This window comes from Salmo trutta, chromosome 7, assembly GCF_901001165.1.
Source record: "Salmo trutta chromosome 7, fSalTru1.1, whole genome shotgun sequence".
NCBI lineage: Eukaryota > Metazoa > Chordata > Actinopteri > Salmoniformes > Salmonidae > Salmo > Salmo trutta.
The window spans coordinates 6,363,328-6,376,916 of record NC_042963.1 but is presented as its reverse complement, the minus strand read 5'-3'; the positions used below and the strand labels follow the sequence as shown (position 1 = coordinate 6,376,916).

The following is a 13,589-nucleotide window of genomic DNA, read 5'->3' as shown; positions in this document are numbered from 1 at the left end:
AGCGTCAGATATGCATATTTCGTCATATATTTAGATATATTATATCAAACAATTACATGTTTACAATATACCAAATAATGTATTTTTGAAAATATATTATATGCTTTAAGATCTATTATGAAAAAGATATCTTCAATATATTTCATATCCGTAAGGGGTTGCTAGCTGGCACAGCCACAAAGTCATACAATCTGATTTTAAACCTAACCTTAACCACACAGCTAACCCTAATGCCTAACCTTAAATTAAGACCAAAAAGCTCATTTGTTTTCATGAATTGTTACAACATAGCCAATGTTGACTTTGCAGCTGGCCTATCTAAGGGGAAATGGCTCAGTTCTGCCTGCAGGGCAAGATTCGTGACAATAAACGTCAACCTGCGAGGAACCACTAACCAGTAAGTGTGACAACCAACCCCAGTCTCTCCTACATACAGTGTGAAGAGGAGCTAGGAACAGGAAGTCCCAGATCCCAGACACACAGCTGAGGAGGAGTGGGGAGAGTCTTACCCTCTGAGTTGGCTTTCCTCAGCTCCTCTTCTTTGTTCTACAAGGGGATATAAGACAATGTTATTCTTGAGTTATCCTCCTATTATCCTCTATGTTCTTAAGTTATCCTCCTATATCCCCCTATTAAATCATTTACAATACCAAGGCTGTCACACCCTCACCATCAGGTACTATACTGAGATATTCAAGGCCATGCCACATTACATTAATGTCACAAAGGTACTGTAATCCTCAATGAATCCCACTACAGCTGTGTGCTCAGAACATAAAGGAAATAGTCAAGTAGAGAACAGGAAGGGTGGTCCACAACCATTCATATCACACACTAACACACACACCTGGCTGGTCTTTGTGTCTGCAGGAGGTGTCTTGGCCACCCCCATGCGGTGGAGCATGACGTGGAGACGCTGCTCAAGGCTGGATGTGCTCTCAGATGCGTGTTTCTGGAAGAGGATGACCAAAAACATATCTAAATGATGTGCATTTGGTTTATTACAGACTGGTTCTATGTACTTTCTGACCAGTGCAGAGTGGTACCTACCTTTCCATGTGTGGCAGTGCCATCCTCCAGGCCTGTCAGCAGGATGAGGGACTGGGACTTGCCATCCCTGAGGGAGCGCCGTGTGGCCTTCAGCCTCCTCTCTCCATCTGGGGTCCTGCTCTTCTCCAGAGTCCGGCTCTTCTCCCTCTCCACCAGGAACCCCCCAATAGGGCTGATGACGGGGCTGGGGGTCAGAGCGCTGGGGGACACCTTCTCCTGAGCAAGGGCACTGGTGGGCAGGGAGGCGGAGGTGGTGGCGACGTCAGAGAGAGTGGCGGGGGCCATGGTGTTGTCCTCTGCTGCTCTTACTGTTGTGGTGGCATCAGAATCATTAACACAGGTGGCCTTAGCACCCCTATCCTCTTCCAATTTCCCCTTTTTGTCTCGCTCCCTCTCTTTTTCCTTCTCTTTTGCCTCCCTGAGTGGTCTGATTAGATCTACAATGGAGGTCTTTTTGACCTTGCCCTCTGGGCAAACCTCGCCCTTCACCCCCCGGCTGGCACGGCCTTTCTTGAAGGCGAAGAAGTCCCCAAACTTCTTCTTGATGTTTTTGGAGGGGGTGGAGGAAAGGGTGGTTGTTTCAGTCGCGGAGGAGGAAGAGGTGCTAGAGGTCGTGGTGGTGGAGGAGGGCGGGGCCGGGGCAGACGTGCTGGGAGGGGCAGGGGTGGTGGAAGTCGACTCTGTGGGTTGTGCTTTGTCAGGGATCTCCTCCCTCTGCGCTTTTCTGCAATTGAGGTGAAGCACAAAACAGCAACAACACTACTGAGTCTCCATTCAGTGGTGGTGCTTGTTCAGTGTTCATACTATCTAGTGATGGGATGTCGTGGCTTTGGTGATGGGATCAGTGGGATGCTGTGTATTTGGGATACATTGTTTTCAACCACAGTAGACAAACATTCTGCGAATACATTCTGTTATCTTTCTGTTTGTACAGTATGTATGCATGGTGTGTGTAGCCATATCTGTCAGTCTTCGTGGAGAGTGTGTGAACATGCATGTGTAGAGAGCCAGTGTTAGTTGGTTAGTATAGTGTGGGTGTAGAGAACCAGTGTTAGTTGGTTAGTTTAGTGTGGGTGTAGAGAGCCAGTGTTAGATGGTTAGTTTAGTGTGGGTGTAGAGAGGCAGTGTTAGATGGTTAGTTTAGTGTGGGTGTAGAGAGCCAGTGTTAGATGGTTAGTTTAGTGTGGGTGTAGAGAGCCAGTGTTAGATGGTTAGTTTAGTGTGGGTGTAGAGAGCCAGTGTTAGTTGGTTAGTATAGTGTGGGTGTAGAGAGCCAGTGTTAGATGGTTAGTATAGTGTGGGTGTAGAGAGCCAGTGTTAGATGGTTAGTTTAGTGTGGGTGTAGAGAGCCAGTGTTAGTTTAGTGTGGGTGTAGAGAGCCAGTGTTAGTTGGTTAGTTTAGTGTGGGTGAGGAGAGACAGTGTTAGTTGGTTAGTTTAGTGTGGGTGTAGAGAGCCAGTGTTAGTTGGTTTGTTTAGTGTGGGTGTAGAGAGCCAGTGTTAGATGGTTAGTTTAGTGTGGGTGTAGAGAGCCAGTGTTAGATGGTTAGTTTAGTGTGGGTGTAGAGAGCCAGTGTTAGTTGGTTAGTTTAGTGTGGGTGTAGAGAGCCAGTGTTAGTTGGTTTGTTTAGTGTGGGTGTAGAGAGCCAGTGTTAGATGGTTAGTTTAGTGTGGGTGTAGAGAGCCAGTGTTAGTTGGTTAGTATAGTGTGGGTGTAGAGAACCAGTGTTAGTTGGTTAGTTTAGTGTGGGTGTAGAGAGCCAGTGTTAGTTGGTTAGTTTAATGTGGGTGTAGAGAGCCAGTGTTAGTTGGTTTGTTTAGTGTGGGTGTAGAGAGCCAGTGTTAGTTGGTTAGTTTAGTGTGGGTGTAGAGAGCCAGTGTTAGTTGGTTAGTTTAGTGTGGGTGTAGAGAGCCAGTGTTAGTTGGTTAGTTTAGTGTGGGTGTAGAGAGCCAGTGTTAGTTGGTTAGTTTAGTGTGGGTGTAGAGAGCCAGTGTTAGATGGTTAGTTTAGTGTGGGTGAGGAGAGCCAGTGTTAGTTGGTTAGTTTAGTGTGGGTGTAGAGAGCCAGTGTTAGTTGGTTTGTTTAGTGTGGGTGTAGAGAGCCAGTGTTAGATGGTTAGTTTAGTGTGGGTGTAGAGAGCCAGTGTTAGATGGTTAGTTTAGTGTGGGTGTAGAGAGCCAGTGTTAGTTGGTTAGTTTAGTGTGGGTGTAGAGAGCCAGTGTTAGTTGGTTTGTTTAGTGTGGGTGTAGAGAGCCAGTGTTAGATGGTTAGTTTAGTGTGGGTGTAGAGAGCCAGTGTTAGTTGGTTAGTATAGTGTGGGTGTAGAGAACCAGTGTTAGTTGGTTAGTTTAGTGTGGGTGTAGAGAGCCAGTGTTAGTTGGTTAGTTTAGTGTGGGTGTAGAGAGCCAGTGTTCGTTGGTTTGTTTAGTGTGGGTGTAGAGAGCCAGTGTTAGTTGGTTAGTTTAGTGTGGGTGTAGAGAGCCAGTGTTAGTTGGTTAGTTTAGTGTGGGTGTAGAGAGCCAGTGTTAGTTGGTTAGTTTTGTGTGGGTGTAGAGAGCCAGTGTTAGTTGGTTTGTTTAGTGTGGGTGTAGAGAGCCAGTGTTAGATGGTTAGTTTAGTGTGGGTGTAGAGAGCCAGTGTTAGTTGGTTTGTTTAGTGTGGGTGTAGAGAGCCAGTGTTAGATGGTTAGTTTAGTGTGGGTGTAGAGAGCCAGTGTTAGTTGGTTAGTTTAGTGTGGGTGTAGAGAGCCAGTGTTAGTTGGTTAGTTTAGTGTGGGTGTAGAGAGCCAGTGTTAGTTGGTTAGTTTAGTGTGGGTGTAGAGAGCCAGTGTTAGTTGGTTAGTTTAGTGTGGGTGTAGAGAGCCAGTGTTAGTTGGTTAGTTTTGTGTGGGTGTAGAGAGCCAGTGTTAGTTGGTTTGTTTAGTGTGGGTGTAGAGAGCCAGTGTTAGTTGGTTTGTTTAGTGTGGGTGTAGAGAGCCAGTGTTAGATGGTTAGTTTAGTGTGGGTGTAGAGAGCCAGTGTTAGTTGGTTAGTTTAGTGTGGGTGCATGCAGTACATCTATGCCGTATGTGTGTTAGTATGGAAAGGTGTATTCACTTGGAGGTATATGGATACTTACAGTGGGTCATCAGGGATGATCTTCTTAGTGAAGAACTCCTCTACTCCCTCATCCACCCTGCCAATGGTCTCATTGGCTTCATTCTCTTCACTCTCAGCTGCCTGCTCCTGCACACACACACACACACAGGCTTGGCGGATGCTTATGGTAATACCATTGTGTGACTGAATAGTGTAGGCTGAGTACACTCTCACAGTACACATACTGATTATGATGTTTGCCAACAGATAACAGATATGCAATAGAGACAAATATATGTTTATGAACGCACGCACGCACGCACACACACACACACACACACACACACACACACGATCATCCTGTCTATTCTATAGCCTATTCGTGTGTGTGTGTCTGCAGCAGGCACATTTGTGCTTCAGGTCCCAGGAAAGAACACAACCCCTCAGCCCCATCGTCCCCTGATCCTCCACAATATGATTATATCTCTCAGACACACCCTTCACCACCACCACTCTCTCCTCTCCCTCTGTTCCAGTCTGAAGAGCAGCTCTTCAGTTTGGATCATACTGTGATGATTTAAAAGATTGATTATTCACTGTTATTTAGCAGGCGGGTGGGAAGAGCACAAATCCCTTAATGGTTGTCTGTCGCTTACTCAAATACAAACAGGCAGTGCACAATATTTTGACAGGTAGTATTGGCTGATCATTTTCAGGGGTGGAAAGAGAGTGAAGGCGAGGACTGTTTTCTCAGTGTCTCAGTGTTTGAGACGATGTTCTGTATTTAGCCAGTCTATGAGTGTAGCTGCAGCTGAACAGACTGTGAGGGAGAAGAGAGGCCTTTAGGCGCTGTGGTTACAGAGAGCAGGAGAACCATCCCACTGCAGAACAGCTATAACAAACGTATGCAAATAGGGTGCCACGCCGCATGAGAAATGGATTATAAATCATTTAGTACCTCCCAGCCAATCAGAGAGCAACGATCCCCATCACTCCACTCTATCTTCAGGAAGAGAAAAACCCTTGCCATAAAACACAAGGATGGTGTTTCCATTGATGACAACACACTAACATTTTCATATATATATATATATATATATCTAGCATAGCAACACTTACTGATAGACTGTGTGGTAGGGGTGTGTCTATTGGTTTCTTCATAATATAGAAGGGGGTGGGGACTGTATTGTCTTTCCAGTGCATTTTCTATTATGGTAAATAGGACATCAATAGGTGGCCTTTTCCCCACATACAGTACATGTCAACGTAGGTAGAGGACTCTGCTCATTCAACGATATCTCAAACTAATTCTCTAAGTCAATTAACCGTATAACAAGGAGAGCATCAAATCTAAGAGAAATCACTGACATATGTTTAATAATATCATATCTTGGATTTCAAAGAGCAGTCTCCCCCACATTCCCAGAGCATCCTTCAGTAGCAGTTCCCACCATTTGCAGAATTCAACTGCTATGAATGTCTGTGAAATTCCTCATGTAGCACTGGACTGGCTGTGCTTTGGCTTCAGCATTGCACTAAGTGATGGCAAGTGAATGAATGGTTTATGAGCAAACCTCATGACAACAAGAAGCTCTCTCTCTGCAACATTGACGCAAGATATTTTCTGGGGAGGAATGCTGTTACATAAAATCCAAAGCAGATTGTTTTACATTTTTCTACAGATGCAATAAAATGCTACTGCAGGAAAAATAGTAGTCATGTGTGAGCATACTGAAAGTGGGCCAGGCAGCAGGCACACCCAGAAGAAGGTGCAGTCCCACCACCACCACCAACCACAGTGAGTGTTACAGCAGAGTCACAGTAGACCCTTTCCTTTTCCACAGTCAACACAGCCAGCAGCCCTCCAAGCTACAACCACCACCTGGCCCCTTATTTCACCAGGCCATCTAGCTACATTATCAACATGCACATTACACAAACCTACTTCTGATACACATGCATGTTTTATGTTCATAAAAACCGAGCGATCCAGACACAAAAAAACTAGAAATTCTGCTTCATAACACTTAGCTTCAAGTATATGTGAACTTCTGCCTTTTCCATTGGAGGGTACAGCGGTTCTATCTGCCTCTCATCTCTGTGGTAACTGAGGAGTAGAGCCGTCCTCTCCAGAAAATCTCTGATCTGAGCTGGCTGGCCGTCCTTCCTGACTGCATAGTGACCCCAGAGGCTCAGATAACCACACAGGGAATACTGCATGAACAATTACGATACAGAAGCACAGGTAACCATGGACAATAGCAATGAATAAACTGTTTCAATTGTATTCCAGGCACACAGGTCACAGGACTGTTTCAATCACTATTCAGGAAAACAGGTGGCCACAGACATCAGTACTGGAAAGACTGTTTCAATCATATTACAGACACATGGGTAACCAGGGACAGAACTGGAAATACAGAAGTACAGAATGCAGGCACAAGGGGCACCTTGAATACAGTCTAAATAACAGTGTAGACACTGTGTTCCAGTAATGACAACACAGGGGATACAGACACCCAGTTAATGTGGTATTGGTAAACATTCCATTGCACAGTGTTACCTGCAATAAGAACAACAATTCCCTTGTTACTACACCAACAATGAATCACACTACAACACCAATGTAGCAGCACTAACAACAACAGACACACAAAACACAGACGCACACAAAAACACACACACACAGATGATGTTACAAAGAATACCATTTATTTTGAACTAGTTCTGCTTATAAGATGGCTGCAGCATTGTTTTTCACACATAACAGAGAGCTGTCTTTGATCAGTTGGCAAAACAGACAGTGTCAGAGGAAAATACACACACCCCACAGACAGACAGACAGACAGACAGACAGACATCATCACCAATCACCAGCTGAACATTGAGACATTCTAATCAAACACGACGATGAATACATACATGCAAACACATACCCACAGACACACACCCACACACGTGCACAACCAGTTCCCATTGACAATCCTTAACAATATTACACTGTAAAAGAGGGATTCTCCTAAGGGCATTGACAGGAGAGCGATAGTGAAAGGGGGGACCTTGATGTGAAAACATGAATAATTAAATTGCTACAGCAGTCACACAGAGCAGAGCCCTCCAGAACCAGTGTGGGGAGAGCATCCTGTTCTGACAGATCCCAGTCCACTACTGAGAACCACAGGACCACCGTTAATGCAGGGGGAATATGGAGAAAACACACAGAAATGGCTCCTCAACACATCAACAGCTACAGCAGCAGCACTGACAAGACGATGAAATAGAATCAGATCGACAGAGAGGGAAGGAGGGAGATGTAGAGAGAATGCCCAGAGCTGCAAGCCACTGACACTGCCTCTGCTGTTGTGGCTGCAATAACCTGAGTACCGCCATCACAACTCTTCTTCCCTCCCCCTCTATCACCATTCTCTGCTCTCCCCTGATTTTTCTCTTCCCTCATCTCTCTTTCTCGCCATCCCTTCTCATCCATCCTTCTGTCAGAAAGCAACTCTGTCGCTACAATTGATTAGCCTCTCCCTGCATCCCACCCGCTCTCTCTTCTTCTGTCTGTGCCTCCCTTTCTTCCCCATCCTCCATGGTGCTCGTCGTGTTGCCTCTTACCTGGGTCTTGCTGGGCGGCTTGCTGTTCCGGCGGTTGGGTCTGGGCCTGGAGCGGGTGTAGTGCCTCAGTGTGTGGCCGTCGATGGGCAGGTCCATAGGGGCCTGAGGAGGTGCGGGCTCAGGGCGCCGGGGCTCACTGTTGCTAAGAGCCGCAGCAGCTGCAGGAGCAGGAGCAGCGGCAGCATCCGCCTCTCTCCCTGTGTGGGAGGGGCCTTCGGATTTCAGCTGGCCTCCCACTGTGACTGACAGTGTCGTTGACGACAGCGCCTGCACCTTCCCTCCTACCCATGCTCCTTCCTGCTGATAATGCATGCTCTCTCTTGCCTGCTGCTCCGTGTCCACATCCAGGAGACCTGCAGAGAGAGACAGAGACAGAGAGAGGGGGACAGAGAGAGAGAGGGAGAAACACGAGAGAGAGAGGGAATGGTACCAACACACAAAGGCACAGGACGTATGATAGGATGCATGTAGAAATAGGGCAACTAGCTATAACGTGGAGACAAACTGGGAGGGGATGTAAGATATAATGGGAGAGAGAGAGAGAGAGAGAGAGAGAGAGAGAGAGAGGAGGAGGAGCTGAGAATAGTGATTGAGAGACCATTGATGAAGAAAGGGGGAGGAGAGGAGGACAAATAAAAAAATAAAAAAGCTACAGACAGAAAATATGGATGGAAGAGGAGTCCGATGGATGACAATAGATATAGGCTCAACGGCACAGAGAAGAGAGGAGACTAATCAGACAGATTTACAACACTGAATCTAAACGATGGAAGAGAGCGGGAGAGAGCAAAAAAGAGATGGCGCAAGAGAGAAAGAGAGATGGGGAGAGAGACAGATTGCAGGTAGCGGCAGAGCAGGACGGCTGGAGAGAGAGGCAAAGGAGGGGGAGGTGTTGTACAATGGTTGTAAGCCAGTGCCCCCCCCCCCCTCCCTCCCTCCCCCCACAAGTGAGGTTCAGTGGTCTGAAAATAACCCGGCCATGCTCCAGTTAGCCACAGCCCTTTTTATTGGACAGGCAGCTGATTATCTTTTGTTGAAGCTAGAGTATTAACCCCCCTACCACCTCCATCACCGCCCCCCAGAATCTCCCCTCCGATATGGGACCTTAATCCTACAGCACCATGACAGAGCACTATCACAAGGAGGGGGAACTCCCAAGACGCATTGGGGGACAGCCCCTCTAGTGTTCCGGGCTGCATGAATGACACACATAAGCAATAACCCCTTCACGTTTAATAAAACACATGGGCTTATAGGTGCCTCTTTTGACAGAGTTTTCAGCAGACAAGGAGCTAAAAAGTGCAGTGTTATTTTCTACTCACAGGAGGAGTGTAACACACGGACACATTTTGACTGGTTCTAAATCTGATTTGGGATGTACTTAAGAGCACATTTCACTAAAGGGATTTACGCAGAACAATCCAGAACCATATTGCTCTAGTGGAATCTCCCTCTTTGTTGTGACTGCTCCATTATTTTCATGTTACTGCCCTTCTGACCCTCTTTTGTTAGAGCTCACTCCTAACTGGATAATTAAATGGTTTAGACACGACCCCTGACCTTTTCAACTGTGAATTCTGGTTGAAACCTTTTTCTAAGCCAATCACAGTGGCGGTTGATTGCAGCTGCTGACATCACAGGTCAAGGCCGTTTTGATGTAGCAGACTGCAGTCAATAACTAAACCTGATTAACACTGTAAACAATCTGCCTAGTTTCATCCCAGACTCCAAGCTTTCCTACTAAAAAGTCTGTAGAATAAATCAGAATTAGACTGATGGCAAGCCTGGTTCTTACTTTTCACTGAGGGGGCTGGACGGATACTCTTGGAGTGGATGCTGCTCCTCCAAATGACAGGAACATACTGAGAAAGAGAGAGAAATCCAGTTAGTTGTATTAAACAAGAACTAATGCAGGTCATGTAGATACTTGTGTAGACTGGTACAATGGTATGGCATATACTGTTTAGTATGGTGGGTTATGTGTGTTTTAGAGAGGGGCTATGTTAGAGCTCTTACATCATCCATGGGGAAGTCATGGTCTACCACTCGTAGATGAGGGGCGTTGGTTTTGAGTCCAGAGGTGGTCTGCTCCCTCATATGACGGTCCTGAGGTGAGGGAGGGTGGTGATCAGTTATACTAATCGGACACACCCAACACAATGAGTGTTGGGGAGTAGTGAAATACATAGTTCAACTAGTAATTTAACTACACTTTGCAGTAGTTTGGTGGTAGTTGAACTCTGTGTTTCCAGTAGTTAATAACTTGTTTCTTCCATGTATAGGTGTAGCTATCTATTGGAACCTCACACGACTTTCTTTCGAAAATAAAATACAATATGACCCGTCATCAGACCTGTCTAGCTCTTACATGAAACCGTTTTTCTGTTTAGTAGGCTAAATGACACATTCTGTTAACGTCCAACTCCAGACTGATCTGTTCTTGCAATTTGTTGTCGATGACATTTCAAATTTAGATATGATAATTTATCACAAAGTAGTTTGGATGTAGTTAACAACTTTTGTTCAGTAAACTATATTTTTATTAGGGTAGATGTAGTGTAGCTTAACTTCTCCCAGTGTGAAGTAATTGGTAGCTTGGTAAACTCACTTACACACACACACACACACACACACACACACACACCAAACTCTCACCAATTTCTGCTGAGCCACAGACAAGTCCAGCAGAACCTCATCAATGATACTTTCCACCAAGGAGACACTAACTGACAGTTTGAGTTCACTGAAAAAGAAATGAAAAACAAGAAATATTGGAAGGGGAGAAGTAAATCCTAAGCAACACCGGTGAGCTTTATGAGAGATGTGGGAGGCACTGACACAAAACAACAAAGATTATGTACGATGTAACTGTGTTGTACATAAGCTGTGTTTTTGTTTCAGGGTGGATGTGCGTGTATTCAGCTGTTTACCTTAGTTTGTTACTGATGAGTTCTCCTATGTGCTGCATGAAGGTGTCCTGGATGAACAGGGCTGTCTGTCTGGACTTCTTAGCCACACAGTCAGCCAGCTGCTCACAGACACTTGACCTGTGGGTGACCCTAGGACAGAGGGTCTGGGCTGACTGCAACAAGGCCTGAGCCAGCTCCTGGAACACACATGGCATACCAGTCACCTGGATGACCTCTCCTGAGACTTTCCCTCCCAGGTGTTGCAGGTTTAGACATAGCTATTCAATTTGTCTGAATGTTGATCGTCATCAGTGGCTGGTAACTGACAGATGCACATTGATACCATGTGCCTCATATACATTGTTCACACACATGATGCAGAAACAAAAATGGCAGTATTACCTGAATCTCCTCTGTTATTTCGTTGGTGACTGTTTTGGCCGTGTCATTCAGTATGTGTTGCAGCATTGCACCACTAGAGGGTGTCTTCACCAGATCATAAAGCGAAGGCAATAGCTGGAGGTTGAACACGCAAACATATTAGTGATATTTCACCATTCTCAAAATCCTTCATTATTAGGCCTTAGATGTTTATGTTGAGTCCAGACCTCTCAAAAACATAGATGAACATTTCGTATCGGTGGGACTCAAAGATACCTTACCATAATGGATGTTTTAGTATTATGAAGCACTTCCTCTGCAGCCAATATGTCTGACTGCACTTCCTGTATATTGCAGGGGGCTAAAGGTCGGACACTCTCCTGTAACCTCTGACACAGACCTTGAACCAGCTGAGATGTAGGATGAATCAAACAGACACAGGTTGAGAATGGCAAATGTGCCAGAAATGTAGGAATATGGCAAAGGAACAAACCCTCATACATACAGACACACATACACTGAGTGTACAAAAAATTAGGAACACCTTCCTAATATTGAGTTGCATCCCCTTTTGCCCTCAGAACAGCCTCAATTCATCAAGGAGATGGACTCTACAAGTTGTCGAAAGCATTCCACAAGGACGCTGGCACATGTTGACTCCAATGCTTGCTACAGTTTTATCATGTTGGCTAGATGTCCTTTGGGTGGTGGACGATTAATACACACAGGAAATTGTTGAGCGTGAAAAACTCAGCAGCATTGCAGTTCTTGAGACTCAAACCGGTGCACCTGGCACCTAATAATACCATACCCCGTTCAAAGTCACTTAAATCTCTTGTCTTGTCCACTCACCCTCAATGACACACATACACAATCCATGTCTCAAGGCTTAAAAATCATTCTTCAACCGGTCTCCTCCACTTCATCTACACTGATTGAAGTGGAATTAACAGGTGTCATCTATAAGGGATCATAGCTTTTACCTGGATACACCTGGTCAGTCTATGTCATGGGAAGAGCAGGTGTTCCTAATGTTTTGTACACTCAGTGTATATTTCTGTTGCCTCCAAGAACGAGAACTGACCCACCTGTTCAGAGCGTACGGTCTTCAGGCCCTGTTGGAGGTTCAGTATCTGGTCTGGGCCTGCAGACTTTCTCTGGCTGTTCCTGATCAGACACGACTGGATCTGGACACAACAGGTGTTTTATACCAGGGTGACTCGGACATCCATTTTTATCATGCACCTCAAGGACAACCCAATCTCACCTTCTGCAGAGCCTCCTCTGTCTTCTCAGGACTGTTACGATACCCCTGTGTGACGTCATTCATGGGGATGGATATGTGCTGCAGTGTGAAGTTCCTGTGTTTATGCATACACACAGAGAGAAAAGAATAAGGAATTAATCAACCATTCAAAAGGCAGGAAAGGAGGGGTAACGTTATCTTTTAGGCAATATTACCATTTGATGGACTGAGACTCTTCCTCTCTACGACTCACCTCTCTAGAGCGTTGGCCACATCTAGAAATCCCCTGGCTGTCACATTGTTCCTGTCCCAGACCAGAGTCCTGTGTAGAGATATACACTGGGCAGGTCAGGTGTTGGTTAGTTCACAGTTGTATAATTCCAGAGTGCGGCTGGGGTAGGCTAGGTTAGGGCAGGTCAGTTTATGGTTAGGTTGGGTTATAGCTAGGTTACCTGAGTTTAGTGTTGATGAGTAAGGCCTTGGCCAGCATCTTGGCTCCAGTGTCTCCGATGCAGTTGCCACTGATGTCTATCTTAGTGAGGCTGGCATTGCAACCCAGGCTGTTGATGAGGATGGTGGTGCCTGTCTTCAGCTTGGAGTCGCACACTGACAGAGACTCCAGGGGCTGTGGGCATTGCACACACACATGCGCACACACACACACCCACAACAGATCTGATCCGTCCAATCAGAGCCAAGAGTCTGGGGCTCTAGGCCTGAGAAAACTTCAGTTGGATTACATGACCTTCAGCCTGACATCTGGCCCTTTGATACTCAGAGAAAATGTCTGCCTGATTTCAAATGAGCCTTGTATACTGTACGAGTCTCAGCTGCTCAGTGTGTAATTACTGAGGCGGGCCTTGTCTCGCTGGAGAAGGATTTGAGGTAATTAAAATACTTTCTTTCACTCAAGGGGAGGTCCCAGAGGACTATGCTTCCACAGAGCCTCCATCATTACACAGCTCCCCTAGCAGGGAACAGGAGAATACTACAACCCAGAAGGCGAGGTCAGTACAGGTGCATCAAAGCTGGGACCGAGAGACTAAAATACAGCTTCTATCTCAAGGCCATCAGACTGTTAAATAGCCATCACTAGCCGGCCTCCACCCAGTACCTTGCCCTGAACTTAGTCACTGTGACTAGCCGTCTACCACCAGGTTACTCATCCTCTAACTTAGAGGCTGCTGCCCTATGTACAGTGCATTCAGAAGGTATTCAGACCCCTTGACTATTTCCACATTTTGTTACGTTACAGCCTTATTCTAAAACGGATTAAATTGTTTATTTTCCTCATCATTTTACATACAA

At 45.8% G+C, this 13,589-nt stretch overlaps 1 protein-coding gene across 1 annotated transcript in view; it reads right to left on the bottom strand.

Annotated features, from left to right (window-relative positions):
• The window catches only part of carmil2 (capping protein regulator and myosin 1 linker 2), a 38,719-nt gene that overhangs the window by 6,994 nt on the left and 18,136 nt on the right, over positions 1-13,589 (bottom strand). Inside the window, exons 20-34 of the mRNA XM_029757727.1 lie at positions 12,734-12,906; positions 12,535-12,603; positions 12,303-12,396; positions 12,124-12,222; positions 11,317-11,445; positions 11,057-11,170; positions 10,676-10,851; positions 10,401-10,488; positions 9,762-9,851; positions 9,541-9,607; positions 7,746-8,098; positions 4,168-4,274; positions 1,051-1,774; positions 848-952; positions 510-546 (exon numbers count right to left, since the gene is read on the bottom strand). Coding sequence (XP_029613587.1) covers positions 510-546; positions 848-952; positions 1,051-1,774; positions 4,168-4,274; positions 7,746-8,098; positions 9,541-9,607; positions 9,762-9,851; positions 10,401-10,488; positions 10,676-10,851; positions 11,057-11,170; positions 11,317-11,445; positions 12,124-12,222; positions 12,303-12,396; positions 12,535-12,603; positions 12,734-12,906 — 2,425 coding nt within the window. The remainder of the gene's footprint in view (positions 1-509; positions 547-847; positions 953-1,050; positions 1,775-4,167; positions 4,275-7,745; positions 8,099-9,540; positions 9,608-9,761; positions 9,852-10,400; positions 10,489-10,675; positions 10,852-11,056; positions 11,171-11,316; positions 11,446-12,123; positions 12,223-12,302; positions 12,397-12,534; positions 12,604-12,733; positions 12,907-13,589) is intronic.